Source organism: Salvia splendens, chromosome 9, assembly GCF_004379255.2.
Source record: "Salvia splendens isolate huo1 chromosome 9, SspV2, whole genome shotgun sequence".
NCBI classification, from domain to species: Eukaryota; Viridiplantae; Streptophyta; class Magnoliopsida; order Lamiales; family Lamiaceae; genus Salvia; species Salvia splendens.
The window spans coordinates 4,901,107-4,921,023 of NC_056040.1; the positions used below are offsets into that span (position 1 = coordinate 4,901,107).

Sequence of the window (19,917 nt, forward strand, 5' to 3'; positions counted from 1 at the left end):
TTATTTCACTTTTACCATTTTTGGAAGTGGGTCTCATATTCCACCAACTCATTCCTACTCACATTTTATTATAAAACTAATATATAAAAGTAGGTCCCACAATCCACTAACTTTTTCAACTCACTTTCCATTATATTTCTTAAAACACGTGTCCGGTCAAACTGAGACGAATTTTGGGGGACGGAGGTAGTACTATTTAAGATTGTATCAGAAAAAGTTAGGACTCATATATACTATCATCATCGTCCCTATATCCTTCTAAATTTTTTAGCCAAAATTAACATGTATAAATAGCTAAAAAATAAACCATGTCAGAATCAGATGACAACATAACAGATTATCAAAATACCCAAATGAAAGCATGAGTTTATATGACAATTTGCAAACTTCATGCACAATAGTTTTAATCAGTAAGCTGTTTCTTACAATTCTCAAATTTAGTTGAATGGCAAAAAGTGCGATGAAGACGACAATTATAAGTTGTTGCAAAATTAGAGATGAGAATAATACTACATGATTAGGAATATTTAACATTTTAAAATAATAGAATCAAAAGATTTGAGGTTAAGTATAAAGAAAATAGATCTTAGCAATGGTTAAGAATCAAAAGATTTGAGTTGGTTACCGCCAAGAGCTAAGCTCTTAAGAGATGCTAAGTAGCCGATTTCTTGCATATGCAAGAATGTTGTACATCTTTTTCTCCATGGCTACAAACTGGAAGGTTTGATTGTAGTATAACTGCAACACAGCACATATATAAATCTTATGAGGCTTTCTTGATGCCTCTGTGCATGTTTTTTTCTTTAGGCGTCAATGAAGGGTTGGATTATTGTGCAGAAAACTGGCAAGTCTAGAGTCTTTGCAAGTGGAAAAGCTATCAATTACTCCACTATAAAGAAAATTCAAAAGACAAAAAAGGAACAAAAGAAAATTTTATGGGTCTTGTTGTTAAGTGGGCTTCTCAAATCCAAGCGATGGTCTAAATATATTCAGCTAAATATAGAGAGTTGGTGATCGGATAAAATATTTGCTCGATCAATCCAAAATCTGAGTAGGGTTGATGTGTGGATTGATACGAATAGTCCATTATATTTAGAGGGGAGGGTTAAGGTTGATATTTTATGATCCAATAAAATTTTAGTTAGATTTAATCTACACCGAGTATATGATTGATTTGAGAATTGAGACCCATATATGCAACTATTGTTTATTCTTCTATCATGTTTGGTAACCATGTATGTAACTATTGTTTATTACTATCTTGTTTGGCAACTTGCTTAATAATTATGATAAAATAAATACTTTCACAAAAATAAAATAAAGTTTTTATTTATATATATACATTATTTTGTTCTAATATAGTAATATGATAATAGATATTTTCCATGTAAATTCAAGTTCATTATAACATATATTCTAAAGTGTAAAGTATGCTTTAAAATTTATCTTTGTTTAATTTAAATTTTTGAATTTTACAAAATCTTAAATTTGTAACATGTTAATATTCATCAAAACATATAAGTATCAAAACATCTTATGTTAAATCAATCAACAATTCAAGATTTATCAAACATTGTTATTGTTCCTTGTATTCATCAAAACATATTCTTAGAGAGCAAACGACTTTTTATCCAATTTTTTTTACATATATATCATACTACTACTTAGTATTTAAATTGCATCATCTCAGTACATGATACTTAAAAGTGATAATAACCGTTATTAACTTTGGTGCAATCTGAAGTCGTTCCTTTAAATTGTGACTTCATCCACTACCAAGTAGAGAAATTTTAAAGTAGTACTAACATCTATGAACTCAAATCGATGGCCAAAGTCACGCCTCAGACACATTTACAATTTAAAAAAAACTGCAAAATCTGAAGTCAAGAATCCCACTTTTGCTATAGCTATTTTGAGTCTCTCCCGGGCGATTTCATTACTCGTTGATCCAGCGTGTGTGACTCAAAAGGGTCAGAACCAGAGGCATCCAATATTCCCAACAACAGGTAAGCCAAGTGTGTTCTAATGATCGATGTCGCGGCCTTGAGCTTTCTAGGATGCAACTGAAAAGCGTGTTTGACTGTGGGCAAGGATTTTCAAATGCTTCGTTATATTGGAAGATGCTCACATGGATAGAGGTAGCATCAGTCTTCTGTCTCTCTTTCTAGCAAGTGACTGCCGCAGAATTCTCAAACGTATAGGAAGAAGGATACCAAGGCATAGTATAATGGAGGAAACAAAGTAGCGTTTTAGGTAAAGGGTAATATATGATGAAAGTAGGAGGGCAATAAATAATAAGGTCCAAGAAACAGCAAGTGCAACATCACTCCTGCATAACGAGAAATATACTGAGTTAGAGAAGAATCTGAATCAATATTAGACATGACAAACTCAAATTAGTGACAGAAAAAGAGACATCATATTATTTCGTGCATATATGAATGGAAAAGGATAGTTTTGGGCTGTGTATAAATTCTAAAGTTTAAAAAACTAATGGGGCCGTATTGCATTCTGAGATTACAGGTTGCCTATATTACAGCAGTCATTATTAACTAATGGGGCTGTTGAACACAAATATGCAGGAAACTACCTACAACCACAGCTTGAAAGACAACCTCATATGTAACAACACATTGTTTAGTTTATGAATATCCAATGGTTTGCTAATTTTTTAAGATGTAATAGTACGAGTTGGAAACAGCTCCCATCAATTTAGGACTGAATCACAAAACCTTTCAAACAAAGATGTTAGAATAATGAAAAGCAGCAGGCATGATATGGAGACGGCTATATTCTTAGGGTATAAAATTAGGACCAAAAAGCGCAAATGAAATGAAATAGACATGGCTAATTCATGACTATTTTCTCTTAAAATTTTCTTAATCCAAAGCTTTTGTTGAGACCTTGAGGAACTTAAGAAAAGTTTTTAGCCCATGATATATCTGGGAATAACCCAAATGGAGTTCTACTCATATATTTCGAGCATAGGTGCATATTAACTTCACCTGCCACTAGACCTATATCTGACATATCAGCATTATACCCCAAAATAGGCTCTGACATTCTAAATTTTATTTTCTTTACAAATAGATCTCTGGTCAATATACATAGATAGGTGATTAAACTTCACTAACAAAAGAGATACAGAGTAGCCAGTAGTGTATATGGTTGGCTGGTTGCTATAGAAGTACTTTTTTGCATCCTAGGCACCACTGGTCCCCCAAGTTAGTGTATATCGTCCTTCTTAGGATCGCCATCAGAAACACATGACAATGAGTGGCCCTCTTTATCTTAGTTTGATCAAATTTGAGAAACTCTAAACTTGGAGTTCCTTGCAACCCAATTAAAGAAGCCCTCAATGTAGTCACTATAATCTCCACAATGTAAGATCACGTACTTATCTACAGGCCAAAACTAAATCATTATAAGGTTTGATGCATGATAGTTCCTCTGTAAAAGAAGATATGGATTGCTTCTCTAGAGAAAATGTAGTGTGTGTTTTTCCTCTTGATGCTATTCAAGTAATGTAAGTTTGTACATGCACCCTAATAATATTTTAAATAGGCAAATTTTTAGAGAGTATAGATGTACAAACACAGATTTTTCTAAAACCATCCTCACCAAATTGCATAATTTAGGAAACCTAACCATTGAAACGATATGCACATATCACATTTTTAATTTCTTACATTGTTGTAACGACCATTAAGCAATCAAGCCGGCTGAGCAGAAACAAAACTAAGCTTGAGTGCACTAGTTAACCTACATTTCAGGGGAAATATTCATCCTACTATTCATGGTTAGTGAGCTTGTTCTTTTACTTAGCTTCCTCGATTTCTTCTTCGATAGGAAGGTATAACAATTTCACCCTTTTCATTTTTCCCACGCATAAATTTTGAAGTCCAAACTATAAGCTATTTGTAACATTCAACTGCATTATCAATCATTTCGTAGTCCAAACTATAAGCTATTTGTAACATTCAACTGAATTATCAATCATTTCGTTGAACCGCAATGTGAAACAGACATAATAAAGCAAATAGTGAGACTGCACAACTGTTTGATCCGCGAGAGACAGCAATAATTCGCAATAAAGCTAACTAAATTCCGGGCAAAAAAGTAACAAACCAGGTTGAAAGAAGGGGTTTTGGGGAGAAGACGGCAAGAGGGGGACACTTGTGCTGGGATCGGACCTGGTAATCTCTGAGTTGTTCAACGAGTTTCGAGCGAGTTATCATCGAGCACCGACTCCTGCTCGATCACCTCACAAATTAACTGAACTGGATTTGAATCAAAATTGCTGGGAATTCTGTGAATCGGACTTATGATGCCACCTATTAACTACTTTAATTTCGATTGCGATTTTTTGCAGATTCATTCAGCACTGAATCCTGGCCTAAATTAGGGTTTTGTTTGGGTAATAGACAATGTTTCACCTTTGAGATAAAATGACACAATACTTGCTTGAACCAAGTAAAATTTGAGAACAGAACTTTTATAAGGAAAGTAGAATTGTACTCCACTTAACACCTAAATAGTATTTCTCCAAAATTTAAATGCACAATTTAGGATTTCTTGAGGATTTATTCGATATATGATAGTAGTTAAATAAATTAGCAATTTCTAATTTAATTGAACATATTTTTCTTTAAAATTTTGTAAGTGCCGAGAACTATAGTTGTGGTACTAAGATATTTAACTTCTAAAATTGTTCAAAAAAAAAACTTCTAAAAAGTATTTTTGAAATACTAGATTGATCTATAAAAACATTGAAAAGTTCCGATTCTTTCTATAGAGGAGACAAAAAGTCAAGTTTAAATTAGATAGAAGATTAAAGAAAAATCTAGAAAAATTACTACTACAATATATAATACCATTAGTCCAGAGTAATTGCTCACTTCATGAAAGTAGTTTGTCGAATTTGTGCCCAAATATAGAGAAAGAGACTACAAACATTATTGTTCCTCACTTACATTATTATCAAAGCAAAACATGCCTCAATTCACTTTAAGAAAGACATAGTAGTGAGAAATAATCTTATTATCAAAGCATAATCTTATTATCAAAGCAAAACATGCATCAATTCACTTTAAGAAAGACATAGTAGTGAGAAATAATCTTACAAGTCATATAGATCAAAATTATGACTCAACACGCCCAACATAAATTATTCTCAGTCCTATTTTTTTTAGTCATTTTCTTAAACCTAGAACATGCTTACAAAAAAAAAATTCATAATTTGACTGAAGAAATGTAAGTATACCTAGAAAATTTGCAACTGGACGAGGACGGCGCTGAGACAGCGACCAGGCGGTGCGGAGGCGGCGGTGGGGCCGCTGCTTTTTGAATTCATGCACCTATCTTCCATCCAGCAATACTGTGTCTATCACCTAAGCAGACGCCTCTCTTTCATTTCATGAAATCGTGGTCTATATATCCACGTCTTGAAGAGTATATATACCAGAAACAAGATTAAGAGTAAAATACCTAGAATAAAAAAATATCATTATATTTGCATGTTTTGATATCAATTAATTGATTTTCTAAGTCTAATAAGAAATAGACTTACCAAACATTTGTACTCCCATGACATTAAACATTTCATTTTTTTCTTTTTCGTCTATACAGTAATACACGACTCATTTCAAATTTACTATTTTTGGCAAGTAGATCTCAGATTCCACTAATATAAAATGAAAATATAAAATTCGAACTCATATTAGTATTAATTTTTTCCACTCATATTAGTATGGATTGAAGCAATCTCCAAGAGTATGGTTTGGGAAGTTTGTTGGGGCAATGATTAGCTATGGATATACACAGAGCAATTCAGACCATACGCTATTTTTTAAGAAGCAGGGTGATAAGATCACATGTTTAATCATATATGTTGATGACATGATTATTACAGGTGACGACCTAGAAGAGATTGAGGAATTAAAGAAAAATCTTTTTCAGGAATATGAGATGAAGGACTTGGGGAATCTCAAGTAGGATGAAGTGCTAAGGTCAACCAAAGGAATTTTTCTGCGACAAAGGAAGTATATCTTGGACATCCTAGCAGAGACTGGCCTACTGGAATGTAAACCAGCAGACACTCCTCTGGCAGTTAATCACGGATTACAAATCAGAGAAGGAGCCAAGTTGGCTGACCGTAGTCGATATCAGCGACTGGTCGGAAAACTCATATATCTCTCGCACACTAGGCCAGATATTGCCTATGCAGTTGGGGTCGTAAGTCAGTTCATGCATAAGCCGCAGACAGATCACATGGAGGCAGCACTTAGGATTTGTCGGTATTTGAAGGGAACTCCAGGGCATGGAGTGTTGTTCGCCAAAAATGGGCATCTTGAGATTCATGGTTATACAGATGCTGACTGGGCAGGGAACCCAAACGATAGGAAGTCTACAACAGGCTACTTTACCTTTGTTGGAGGTAATTTGGTAACATGGAGAAGCAAGAAGCAGAAGGTGGTGGCTCTTTCGAGTGCTGAAGCAGAATTTCGTGGGATTAAAAGTGGGTTGACCGAGATTTTATGGTTAAGGAGATTGATGAAAGAGATTAATCTCTCTCCAAGCAAGTGCCAGTTGTATTGTGATAACAAAGCCGCTATAAGCATCTCACAAAATCCAATACAACATGATCGAACGAAGCATGTGGAGGTTGACAGACACTTCATCAAAGAAAACATTGAGAATGGGATTGTCGAACTCCCTTTTGTTCGCTCTGAGGATCAACTTGCCGACATCCTAACTAAAGCAGTCAACTCAAGGAGCTTTGTAGATGTGCTTTCCAAATTGAGTTTTGGAGATCCCACCACTCAATTTGAGGGGGGTGTTGAGAAAATGGGAAGTATCAATAAGCATTAAAGAAGAATAGAGTTCCAAGAATGGAGTTCCAAGAAGCATTGAAGATGTGCATGCCTTGTTCCAATAATAGTGTAGTTCCATGAATATACATTTATTGTAGGATCTCAAAGGTCACCAACATCCCTATAAATATATGGGTGTTGAGTACCATTTCATCATTCAATCAAATACAATTATCTTCTCTCATTGCTTTCTTCTCTAAATATGTTGTCTATACCATTTAACATCTCTAACCCCCAAAATCTATGAGAAGCAAAAACTTCACCATCCTTTAATGAACCCAAAACTCTCATTTCTCTCCACCTCAACAATACACGTACCACAATTTAAATCAAAGCTAGTGTTATAGATTTTTCTTTTAAAATGAATTACTCCTACTTCATCATTAAAAGCCACTCTATCCTTTTTCCATATGTCATACACGTTTCCCAAAATATAAGAGAAAAAGAACGTGTTATCAAAATAATATCCATTCACCAAGTAAGAAAATATTGAACGATCACAATTTACTTAAGTCCATAATTCGAAATATTTCTAGATCAATCCATATTTATTCCACATAGGAGTATATTTTAACTCCAATTTATTGTGAAGTACACGGCTCAATCTTTAAATTAGCAAGAGCGTGATATAAATCTCTGAGAAATGAATCAACATTTAAACTACCGCTTTCTGCATCCTTATATTATAATATTAATACAAATTTTGTTGCTATAGTCATACACCAAAATAATATTCGATTTTATCGAAAAATTCCTTTCTATAATCAATATTTTTAAATAAACTATAAATAAACATATTTCTATCTATTTATAACTTAACTCATTGTCACACATTACACTTTATTTATCATCAAACGGCATAATTTCAAAATTCTGTTTTCGGAGTAGTTGCTTTACTTCTATGCCTCTTTTTGGGGTGTTACAAAATTTGACACATTTAATCATGGACGGGAGGAATACTACATTTATTATGCGATGCTTGAAGTTGAAAACGACATCGCTTAGCCTTAATCAATTAGGTCATTCATATTAAATTTAGAAGAAATGTTATTCTTTATCAATCTCACAATTTTTTCTTAACATAATCTTTACTTTTTTTCTTAACATAATCTTTACTCTGTATCAAACTACTACCTCTATCCATAAAAAATAGATAAGGTTGTAAATAACACGAGTTGTAATGCACAATTGGTAAAATAAGAGAGATAGAAAAGGTGGTGGAAGTAGTCATAGTGAATTGTGGGTCCACATTTAGAATGATGTGTAAGGTTAGTATTTGTTTAAAACTTTTCATATCTAAAAGGGATATTGACACCTAATATCATGGAACTTTCAAAAAGTTGGGTTTTTCCCACGAACTTTAAAATTGGCAAATAATATCACAAACTTTACCCCGAGTTTGTTATTTCCCACCAATGAAAAAATTCCGGCAATTAATATCATGATACGGATTTTTTTCGTAATTTATCGACAACAACTTCGAGAGCTTCAAGTTTTTCAATCTTTAAGGATAGTTTTTCTTGAAGCACACCCTCCAAAATTGTTATTCAATCTATTAAATATAGTTGGAATTTTTTCATTGGTGTGAAATAACAAACTCGGCATAAAGTTCGTGATATTATTTGTCAATTTCAAAGTTAATGAAAAAAAACCCAACTTTTTGAAAGTTCCATGATATTATATGTCAATATGCCTATTTAAAATTGATCTAATTTTGGTGGACGACCCAAAATGGTAAAATCAGTCAATTTTTTGTGGACATAGATAGTATTTATTCAAAAGATAAAATCAGTCAATTTTTTGTGGACGGAGATAGTATTTATGCAAAAGAGCAAATTTGAAATTTCATTTGGAATTTAGGTCAGACGCCTTAATGTATATATATATGGTTTGGTAATCCTACATGAAGTACATATACATATATGATACATGTGAGTGGAGATATAAGATTATGATTTAGACATCAATGAGTATCAACCTCGGAGGAGTCGGTACCGTACTCGCTGCTGGTGAATTCCCCAGACGCCATGACCATCTTCTTGAACTTCAACATGTCGGCATTGTAGGCACGCGTGTCGTACACCTCAGACCCCCCGTTGGGGTTGAACACCGTGCTCTGCCCTGGCTTCACCCCCTCGTTCAAGTCCTCCAACGACGAGTCCCCATCAAGCGCCCGCACTATCTGGCTCATTTTAGGCCGTTTTCTCGCTGAGTGTCGTATGCTCGCAGCAGCACAACTAGCCATGCAAGACAACTCGGCGTGGTGGAATTTACCCTCTAGCCGTGGATCCACCAGCTCTTCCAAGTTGCCATCTTCCATTGCCTTTGTTAGAAGAGGCCTCGCCCAGTCTACTAGGCTGTCTTCCATCATGCTGTTTGAGAGGTCGATTGGCTTCCGCCCGGTGATGAGCTCCAGCAGCATCACCCCGAATGAGAACACGTCTGATTTTTCTGATAATTTCCCGCTTGATGCATATTCCGGTGCTAGGTACCTTCATCCATCAATATGTATCACATCAACTTCATTATATATAGAGAAAGTTGTGATCGATTGAGAACTGAGAATCATATCAGCTCGTTGGTTCGTTAATATCATTTGACATCACAAATTATTTTTGTTGCTAACTTTCAATGGCACATAACCCTACCCTACTGATATTAATGAATAAGCGAACTCATACTGAATCAAGAACTGATATATTATGTTTTATGATGCCAACTAATTAATGATATGTATGTATACTGCAGATCGCTCACTGCTCACCCAAAAGTTCCCATTACGCGTGTAGAGACATGAGTATTGTTGTCAGTAGTGAGTTTAGCCAATCCGAAATCGGCCACCTGTAAAAGTCATAACATGTTTTAACATTAATATATCTAAATTCCATTGATGAAGAAGACATAGCAAGTAATTGAAGTACCATTGCTTCATAGTTATTGTCAATAAGAATGTTTGCTGCTTTGATATCACGGTGGATAATTCGTGGTGAACCTAATTTCCCAAAAAGCAAAATAACATGATCAATAGACAATAAGTAGATAAGAATTGAGAATAGCAAGATGAAGAAGAATCACACAATCTTCATGGAGGTATGCAAGCCCCTTGGCCATGCCAACTGCAATACGAAGCCTCGTCGCCCAATCAAGCACAAGTTCACCTTTTCCTGCAGGCAAATAATTAGGGGCAGTTTGATATGGAAGATAAGTATGAGACAAAATTGGAGGATGTAAGAACCATGAAGATGAAACTCGAGCGTCTTATTAGGAACAAACTCGTAGACGAGGAGTTTGTTCCCATTAGCGATGGAGTATCCAACAAGGGAGACGAGATGGCGGTGGTGGACGCGGCTGATGATCTCAACCTCAGCCTGGAACTCTCGCTCGCCTTGGCCGCTGCCGCTCTTGAGGCTCTTGACGGCAACATCTCTCCCATCAGGCAAAACACCCTTGTGCACGGGGCCGAAGCCACCTTGCCCCAACAGGTTGGCTTGAGAGAATCCGTTGGTGGCTGCGGCAAGCTCCTCGTAGCTGAACTGGTACATACCACCCATGTTTTGTGATTGGATAGCGCCATGTTGGCCTGAGCTAAATTCGCTACTTGAATTCGGGACCCACCCGCCGCCCATGAAGCTTCCGGCAGGAGGGTGGAGATTCATGGTTGGATAAATAGGTTGCTGACCATGCCATTGCAATGGTTCCATTACGTAATCGGATTTTCTTTTTCTTCGGTTACAAGAAAGGCAGAAGATGATGAAGAGAAGTGCGATTATCACAGTACCTCCCGCGCCAACTCCGGCGATGATAAAGCCGTTCACATTCTGAGGGTGTGGAGGAACTGGGGGTGAGCTAGCGGACGCTGGGAGTGGAGGGTTATGAGAGAAATTAAAAGGCAATGTAGGTAGTTCTGGAGAAATAGGTATTGGTTGGGGTGGAGGAATTGTAGGCAACCAAGAGGAATTAGCTTGTTGTGTAGGAGGATTTTGCGAGGCAGCCACAGGGGTTGGGTTTGAGGTGGGAGGAGATGGCGGGGGAGTGACTGTGGAAACTGGCGGAGGAGGGGATTCGGATTTTGATGTTACGGGAGGAGAAGGGGGAGGGGAACTGGATGTTGCGGAAGGGGTAGGGGGAGGGGATGAGGGTGGCGTTGAAGCCGCGGGAGGTGGAGGGTAAGAAGTTGGTGGGGGCGGAGGAGGTGAGGTTGGAGGGGGAGGGGGAGGGGGCGATGATGATGGAGAGGGCGGGGGCGGAGTTGATGATAGAGAGGGCGGGGGAGGCGTTGATGCAGGAGGAGAGGGCGGAGGCGGTGTTGGTTCTGATGGAGGCGGTGTTGAAGGAGGAGAGTCTGTTGAAGTTAAAGATGAAGATGTTGAGGGATTAGCCTCAGATGATGACGAAGACGATGGCAATGACGACATAATGATATGTAACTAAGCCGAAACTCAAAGCTCCAGCTTCATTGATCTCTACAGCATTACATGAAGATCACATGCATGAATCGCCGTTTTCTAATGATTCATGGGATGACCAACATGGTTAATTAATTTGAATGTGCTCTGTCTCTAGTTTTGTTTTTCTGCAAAATTCAATATGAGAACGGCATGAAAGGTAAGAGACAGAGAAGTGATGGCGAATGGTGTTAGTTGCTGTCTTACGAGGTCTGCCCCCTTCATTTGCCTTCCTATAAAACAGCCTCTTTATCTTCAATATCTCGTAATGATAGGAGGTTAGTTATTCAAAATATTTCAGTTCTCAAGTCAAACTCGACAAGTGGGTGACACAAAAATATTCACGAATATAAACTGTAATTTCATAATTTGCCCATTTTATTACTTTGTTAGTTTGCTTAGTTATAAAAAACCATATGGAGTTTTTTTTTTTTAATTATGTTCTATATTTTTTGTTCAATTATTATTATTTGAAATTTTAATAAAATTCCTATATTTGTTTTTTTATCATTTTCAATTAATAGCAATTTAGATAAATATATTTACAAATATTTCAATTTAAATTATTTTATAAATTAAAGAAATAAGAAAAAAGTAGAACTATCCGTGAACAATAAATTGGAAATTGCGTTATAGAGGGGCTACTCATAAATTTGTGCAAGATATTCCAATATTGATCAACAATACATGAAAATAAAAAATGATGGAAGTAACGTCAAAGTTGGCCTTCTGTGGGTCCCTTCGCCACCACCTACATTAAACACAGCCTAAAATCGCCTAAACCAAAAGGGAACGGAAACGCTTGGGCTGATTGACGCAACATATGCAAAAGCCCATCATGGATTATAATTGGTAATGGATCCACTCAGCTCGAGTGCCTTGAAACACCTGCAAAAAACTATAAGTAGAGCTTCAGAATTTAGTTAAAGCTAACTGATGATAGGATAAAAAACCCATTATAACCTTGATCCAACCCATCATATGCTGCACGTGGAATCAAAATTCGCAAAACGACGCCGCCTCTGAATTCTTTTAACTGATCCAATAGAATACACTCGCGTTTATACAATAATCTCTATTCTGTTTTTTCTTTTTCCATTTTCCCTCTAAAATATGTCAACAAAAATGAGTATTTCCTTTTCTGCCGTCGCCACTACTGAGTTGCGGAGCGAGTTGAACTTGGATTCGAATCAAGGCATAACACCACAACTGAAGCGAAGCGGGAAATAAACCACTTTTTAAACACTCATTTTCATGCTGTCCAGTTCCCACCCATAACATAATTTCCCTCCAAAATATTGTCTACGGACAGGACACACTCTTTCAAACCCCATTTTACTAATTTCAAGTTTTCCACCCTTCTTCCATATAAACATAGCTAGCCCCTCCATCTCTATCGCTGCTTTGATGATGGCTGCGCCATGTCTTCTTCTTCCTCCTCACCATCATCCCCATCATCGTCACTGTCACTGTCACCATTTCTCTTCCTTTTATGGGAAGAAGACGCAGCCGGTAATTCCTGAACCTCGCCATCTTCATCATCTTCGTCTTCCTCCAATTCAAGGTCTTCACCTTCTCCACCACCGCCATTATCTTCTGCTTCCACCCGCTCCACTGGTTGAAACAGGTATCCAGCAGACCCATAATCATCTTCCTGCAATCAACCAACACAACAAATTTACCATTAGCTATCAAGGACTATTTAACATGGTTAAAAAACACGCACACAGAGAAGAACACTCAACATTAATCAAAGGGTATTACATACACAATTAGATTGACATAAATAAAAGAAAACCTAATGCAAATCTCAAAATGTAAAACTAATAGTTAGCACTTCACATTCACCTGATACTGAGAAGTTATACCACAAGCCATAAACCAAATTTGACCAATACTCAGTACATCAATGAATACAATGCGCAGCATTTATTGCAGTACATTATACGTCCAACAGTTTGTCATTCCATCATGACATCTTAAAGGGGTTCAAATATGAGTTCAGGCACAATTTTCATGAAATCAGAGAAATTTGGAAATCATTTTTCTATAAAAATAAGTATGGCCTCCTGCACTCATGCTACATTAATGAATCACAAAAAACATGGGCAGATACAATTAAATTAAGAGCACCAAAACAGTTTTAGTATTACAATCATTTATTTTTTCATTTTTTGAGTTGCAAGAACAAGCTAATTGTAACCACCAATTCTAAAGAATAAAAGCCAATTTCAAATCATACATAGACAAGGAGCAAATGGTTTTTCCAGTTATTGTAAACTGATTGTTTTTTACCTGGAAAACGTGAATAAAATCACAAAATTCTAAATCAGGCTATGCAAAAATAATGATTTTCCATTAAAAATATTAAAAGACAGGTCTCTACGTGATTAATCTTTGGGAGGGGGGATCTAATGGTTTTCCAGTAAGTTGAACATCAACAATATTAAAACAATTTTTTACCAGAATTAGAAGCAAGGTGATTACAACTACAACTCACTGTCACCAGTATTTTTATTTTACCAGAAGTTCATACCAAAGGATGGCTACTCACACTGTAGGACAAATTTTCAAAATTTTGATATACCAAAGCAGTAGGCACAGATGAAGATTTATTTAAGCAACTTTTTAGTCAATAATTCAGAAACACAAGTTTACTAAAAAAGATGAAGTCAAATCTAAAGAACCAGATTTACAGCAATTTTCTTTACAACATCAGTCATTTTGGCAAAGATTTCATATAAACATAATAACCAAAAACCTTGTAGGTGCAACTGTCAAATAGAAACCACATAAAAAAATTGATCTTCCACTGTATTGCTTAAGAAACCACTGACAAATAAGGCAAAGCAAGTTCTGAAAAAACACAAATATAAATTCAGCAAGGATGTCCAAGAAAGGCAAAGCAAGATCATTAACTAAACCCCTAGGCAGAATAGAAAAACTTAATGTAATTAAAAAATAATAATGATAGAAAAAATCGGTGCGAGTTCTTAATACACAAAAACTGCAACCAGATTTTGGCAAAACACAGTAATACTATAAGACTTTCAAGCTAAAAAGTACATTTGCATTTAATTAGGCCTAATGTGAGATTATAGTGGTTAAATATGCAATCAGCCTCCAATTCAACTGCCAAAGAAAAATTACCCAACACAATTCAACAGCACAAAAGAAACAAGATGTCAATTACAAAAAAAATTATACCTCATCCTCAGCCTCTTCTTCATCCTCATACTCCCCATCCTCCTCAACTGCCTGCTCTTCCTCTCCCGTCTCCCCATCATCATCCTCATCGGCGTCGTCCTCTCCCTGCTCATGTGCATCAATTTCCCCCTCCGTGCTTGTGAGCCTATCAGTACTCTCGGCCTCCGTCAAATCCCTATCATCATTATCGACTTCTTCTTCCTCCCCGTCCTCATCATCGCCGTCTTCATCCTCGTCCTCAACACCATCCTCCCCATCATCACTGTCATCGATGTCGTGGACTTCCACCACATCCTCATCATCACCTTCGTCATCTTCAAACACTTCCTCCGCCGAATCTTCCTCATCATCTCCTTCCTCCTCGTCATCTTCCCCATTCACAACCTCTACTCTAAACCCATTGGAATGATTATGAGAACTGCCAGCATGACTCAAGCCGTTGATCGCCCTTGACGTCTCCGCTTCCTCCTCGTCGGCATCGCTCTCCTCATCTTCATCAACATCCACAACCCCATCGCTCCCCGCAATCTGCCCATTGCTCAGCCTAAACGAGTGGTCCTCGCCGTCTATCTCTCCACTGCCAGGATCATCCTCATCCTCCTCATCATCATCATCGTCCTCGTCGTCCGACTCCGGGCGCTCATTCTCCTCCGCATCCATCTTGTCCAAATATTTCAATGACCTAATCAAACCGAAAACACGAGATCGGTAGTCCTTAATCCGCGTAACAGGGCACTCGTAGAGATCCAATGAGACCAGCCTCAGCTCGGCCAACGGTCCCAAGTCGTTAATATCTGAAATCCTGTTATTCGACAAATCGAGGTCCCGCAACGATTCAGGTCCGGCTGCGACGAGGAATTCGAGCCCACCGGCGATCCGATTATCCGATAAAATAAGTTTCTGCAAATTCCGGAGGCGTGGGAACTGCTCCAGCGACGAGGCGCCGATGTTGGCCATAGACAGGTGCTGGAGATTGTGGAACTTCTCGAAGAGCGACGGCGGCGGTAAACGGCCGTGGACGCACTTCACCGCGCCGTCGAGCGTTAACGCCCGGACCAAATCGACGTCCGTTTGGCCGTCCAACGCCGTTTCCACCGCTCTCTCCCAGATCTCATCCATTGTTCTATCAATCCCTATTTTCCCACTGCATAAAAACACGTGCGGATTCCTATATCCAATATCCAATTCCTATAATGATACTGATTCGAAAAAGGTTTAAACCCTAGAATTTGGCTTTGTAGAAACTCTCTCTCTAAAATTCTGTGTGTATGTCTCTCAGAGCTGGTTCGCTATAAGATATTGGAGGAGGTGAGTCGCGTCCGAGTTAGATGAGTTAACTTAGGGTTGGTTGGATTTGAGTTAAGTTTGACCGCGGTAGGGTTAGAAGACGAGACAGAGGGAGTTTGACGAGTAAGTGAATTGAAACCGTCGGATTAGAAAAGCAGGGATCGATGACGTGGTAGAATTTTTAACGGTTGTGATGGATGGATAGTGTGTTTCTTTAGAAGAAAAAGTCTGAGACTAGAGAGCGAGAAAGTCACGCGCTCGGCAAGTCTGATACGTCTCCTTGGGCGGTGTAAGGGCACCCGCAACGCGGGCCGTGGCCGTCGCGGGTTCCGTTCCGGCGGAACGGTTCGCCGGCGCGACGCGTTGCGGCTCGCCAATCCGTTCCCAGGCCGTCCCCATTCCGTGCCGTGAGCCGTGCCGGCGAGACGCGGCACGGCTTGTTCCTCCACGCGCGCCGCCGCTGCCTGCGAGACGTGGCAGCTCCTGCGTCGTGCGTGACGCCCACTCGCCGACCCGCGAGTGGGCGTCGTTAATTATGACGCAATAAATCATTTTTTTAAAAAAAATTCGAATTTTGTAAAAAAAAAAAAATTTAAAAATGTGTAAACGGTCATATGACCGTTTTTTATATCCGTTTAACATTTTTTTTTATTTTTTTTTTTATTTTCTTATTCTATAAATACACATAATTTCATCTTCATTTCACACAACTACACATCTATTCTTCCTACATCAACATCAATTCCTCTCCAATTTTCATATTCAATCTCTTCACAAAATGTCCGGCGACGGCAATTACGGTGGTGGCGGCGCCGGTGGGTGGGATCTCAACGCGTTCGGCGATTGGGAGACCATGTACAACACACTTGGTGGTTCTGGGTCGTCGACGCCGGGCACCCAGGGGTCGGCGACGCCGGGTGGGTACCAACCACCCACTTTCGATGTGGATGCCTACGCTCGACCCTCCGGCTCGCGGCTTTCCCAGAGTTTGTCCCAGATTCGGGAGGATATCCCCGTTGAACCCACCCAGGGAGGAGGCCGAGGCGGTGGAAGCTCCAGGGCTGCGTCTGAGGCACCCGAGGAGGAGGAGGAGGAGGAACCGGAGGATCTGGGCCGGCATCCCTACACCAACGAAGAAACAAAGGCGGTGTACACCGCCTGGCTCACCGTCTCGTACGATCCCATCGTCGGGAATCAACAAGCCGCCAAGTGCTTCTGGGAAAAGGTCTGTGATGTCTACCACCAGACTAAGCCGAAAGGGGCCCGGAAGCGCAAATATACAATGCTCCGTGCTCACTTTGGCCGAGTCGACCTACAGGTCAAAAAATTTTGCGGCATCTACACGGCCGAAGCGGCGAACTACCAAAGCGGAGCTTCGGGCGCCGACATTCTGAGGGCGGCTTTGCGCGTCTTCTACCAGGACACCGGTGTACAGTTCAAATATGTTGATATTTGGCAGCTCGTCAAGGACGAGGAAAGGTGGGCCGGCGGTGTCCGCTCGAGCTCGGGCTCAACCTCAAAGCGCACGAAGCACACGGCGACCGGCAACTACTCGTCTGGTGACACCGGTGAGGCCGGCGAGGGTGAACCGCAGGTGTTTGGGGGTACGGGGGATCCAACGCCCGGCGAATACGGGGGATCCAGCGTTGGGCGCCGTCGGCCGCAAGGGACGAAGGCGGCGAAGGCGGCTAGAGCGAGGAAGGGCCGAGGCGAATCAAGCCAGTCGGCCTCGGGATCGGGCTCGCGGGGACGCTCGGACACACTTATGGTGGCGTACATGACCGCCACAATGGCGGACACTTCCCGCTTCTCGTACGCCCAATTCACGGCCTGGTGGAACGGAATTGTTGCTATGGCAGCACATCTTGACCTTCCGACTCCCCCTAAACCTCGACCGCCTCCGGAGGATGATTCGCCGGCAGAGTAGTTTTTTAATTTTCCCACGTTTAATTGTGTGTTTTTTATTGTGTGTTTTTATTTTTTTAGGATTTTAATTGTGTGGTTTTTATTTTTTTTAAGTTGTAGTTGTTTTTAATGTTGTGTGTTTTTTAATCAAGTGTGTTTGTTTTTTATTAAAGTGTGTTTTTTAATTGAATTGAGTTGGAAATAAAAAAAAATGAAATTGAATGAATAGTAATTTAAGGAACGGTTAAGGAACGGTTAAGGAACGGAGGATTGCAGGTTCCGTTCCTTCAATCCTCCGTTCCTTAGTTAAGGAATGGAGTAAAAAAGTACAGTGGGGCCCTCAAATAGTGGTTTAAGGAACGGTATAGGAACAGCGTTGTGGATGGCCTAAATATGGCAACCCGCAGAGGAATATGCCATTTGGATTCCTTGTATTACGAGATTGCCATTGTTAAATTCAATGCCGCCAAGCCAACCGGTTAAGCTATCGGTTCACGGTTTAATTGATCGGACCGATTCAACCACTGATCAAACCGAAATACTGTGGCATTTATATTTTTTAGTATATAATTTAATACATATTTGGTATAATACTATTGAAATTCAAAATATATAAATAAACAAGCATTAATACAATATATAATTTGATTTCAAATAATATATAGATATACAAATATAATATATACCAATTCTTAACAAGTAATAGTATTACTAGTTATACATAAATATACATACTCATATGTTTATTATGTATCAAAAAAAGATTTATGTTATAAACGTTTCTTTCATTATATATTATAGTTGCTTTATTTTTCAATCTAAGCATTACTAATTAAAACTTTATTTGAAAGTGAATTTAAATTTATTAATTTTTTAGTTATGATCTAGTTATATAAACTATATGTATATAGCTTTCAATTATAGATATATCATGGTATATAGTCGATGGTTGATAGTTGATATAATATGCAACATATTAACAAAAGAAACTATACCCCACAATGAAAAAGTAAAGGCAAAAGATTATAAAAGATGACTATAAAACAAAGACTTTTCAGCCCACGTTGAAAATGGAATAAGAATAAGGTGGAACACATCTATAAAGAGAGACACAAATGATTTTTCAAGTATATACTTTTATCAATTCATAAGTCCAATATAAGTACGGGTTAATATGAAATGAAAGAAGAATATTATGGAGTATATTTTTTTTACAAATTAATTTTAATTCATTTTACAAAGTTAAAATTTTTTCAAATTGGTTCAATCGGTTCCTGGTTTCTGGTCCAGTTGGCCGGCTCATTCGGTCCAAAACGGCCCAACCCTCTGCCAGTTTTATATGATGAATCGAACAAGAAAGGTTACCGGTTCGCAGTCGGACTGGTCCGATCGGCCGGTCCGGTCTGGTTTTTTAAACATTGGTTAAATTCATGGTTGGAGAGTGGTGCATACTAGTAGTACATGGCAAGGGAAAATACAGAAATATCAAATTTTTGATATATTGTGATTTTTGGTACGGTATGATGTTTTACCAGAATTTTTCGATAAGGTAACTATATGAATTTTCATATACTGTGGTATACCATTACATACCGAAATTCGGTAGTTTGATTGGTCTGATTGGGATGGGTCAGATAGTGCTATTGCAATCAGTTATTCCATGACTGTTGTTACTTCACCATATATCATGTGAGTTTTGGTTGGTATGATTCATAGGACCAAGACAGTTATACTTGGTTTGATTCAGCCTTCACAAACCCTTGATAGCATATGGATTGGACAAAATTGTCCTCATAAAAACTGCTTTGTTCCAACTTTGTCCTCATCCACCCTAATTCACATACAAATTAAACACGGTTCCCCCAAATTTAGATCTACGCGCGCCAAACTCCCGCTTCACAAAAATCGGACAGTGCGTACCTTAGGTATGTCGTCCTCATTAGCCATGAAGAATCGAGCAAGATTCGACGCACAATTTGAAGAGCTTTCAATGCAAAACAAAGTAATACGCTTTCAGAGAGGAATTGCAGTAAATGGGTGCCCCTCGATTCGTCGGCGTCGTTGTTATTGACAGCAAATTGTCTGTCGTCGTGGGAAAAATTTGCAGCGATTTCAGGATCTTGTTTTAAACCCCCAATTGAATCGTTCAGGACCTTGTGTTATATCAAATTGAAGTTGAGGTTAAATTCGTAGAAGGAGGG

The 19,917-nt window shown here is 38.6% G+C and overlaps 2 protein-coding genes and 1 long non-coding RNA gene across 3 annotated transcripts; all 3 read right to left on the reverse strand.

Annotated features, from left to right (window-relative positions):
* Positions 1–1,722: 1,722 nt before the first annotated feature.
* LOC121746733 lies at positions 1,723–4,488 on the reverse strand. Its single transcript, XR_006039068.1, has 2 exons — positions 4,129–4,488; positions 1,723–2,329 (listed from the first exon to the last, which is right to left on the reverse strand). It is a non-coding gene; the product is annotated as an uncharacterized LOC121746733 (long non-coding RNA).
* Positions 4,489–8,715: 4,227 nt separating this feature from the next.
* On the reverse strand, positions 8,716–11,287 carry LOC121748171 (proline-rich receptor-like protein kinase PERK15). Its single transcript, XM_042142395.1, has 5 exons — positions 10,108–11,287; positions 9,950–10,036; positions 9,794–9,864; positions 9,637–9,713; positions 8,716–9,364 (listed from the first exon to the last, which is right to left on the reverse strand). Exons 1-5 carry the CDS (start codon positions 11,285–11,287, stop codon positions 8,836–8,838), a joined length of 1,944 nt encoding a protein of 647 aa, XP_041998329.1. The 3' UTR covers positions 8,716–8,835.
* A 579-nt stretch (positions 11,288–11,866) lies between these two features.
* On the reverse strand, positions 11,867–15,856 carry LOC121748649 (acidic leucine-rich nuclear phosphoprotein 32-related protein-like). The gene is made up of 3 exons (XM_042143123.1): positions 14,525–15,856; positions 12,281–12,971; positions 11,867–12,215 (listed from the first exon to the last, which is right to left on the reverse strand). Exons 1-2 carry the CDS (start codon positions 15,641–15,643, stop codon positions 12,711–12,713), a joined length of 1,380 nt encoding a protein of 459 aa, XP_041999057.1. The 5' UTR covers positions 15,644–15,856; the 3' UTR covers positions 11,867–12,215; positions 12,281–12,710.
* Between the last annotated feature and the right edge of the window lie 4,061 nt (positions 15,857–19,917).

Bases quoted from the DNA above. Each gene is read 5' to 3' on its own strand.
- LOC121748649 (XM_042143123.1), bottom strand. From the start codon at position 15,643: ATGGATGAGATCTGGGAGAGAGCGGTGGAAACGGCGTTGGACGGCCAA. The intron at 12,972-14,524 runs GTATAATTTTTT...GGTTGATTGCAG, and splicing joins AAGAAGAGGCTGAGGATGAG to GAAGATGATTATGGGTCTGC.
- LOC121748171 (XM_042142395.1), bottom strand. From the start codon at position 11,287: ATGTCGTCATTGCCATCGTCTTCGTCATCATCTGAGGCTAATCCCTCA. The intron at 9,714-9,793 runs GTACTTCAATTA...TGACTTTTACAG, and splicing joins ACAATAACTATGAAGCAATG to GTGGCCGATTTCGGATTGGC. The intron at 9,365-9,636 runs GTGAGCAGTGAG...TGATGGATGAAG, and splicing joins CGCGTAATGGGAACTTTTGG to GTACCTAGCACCGGAATATG.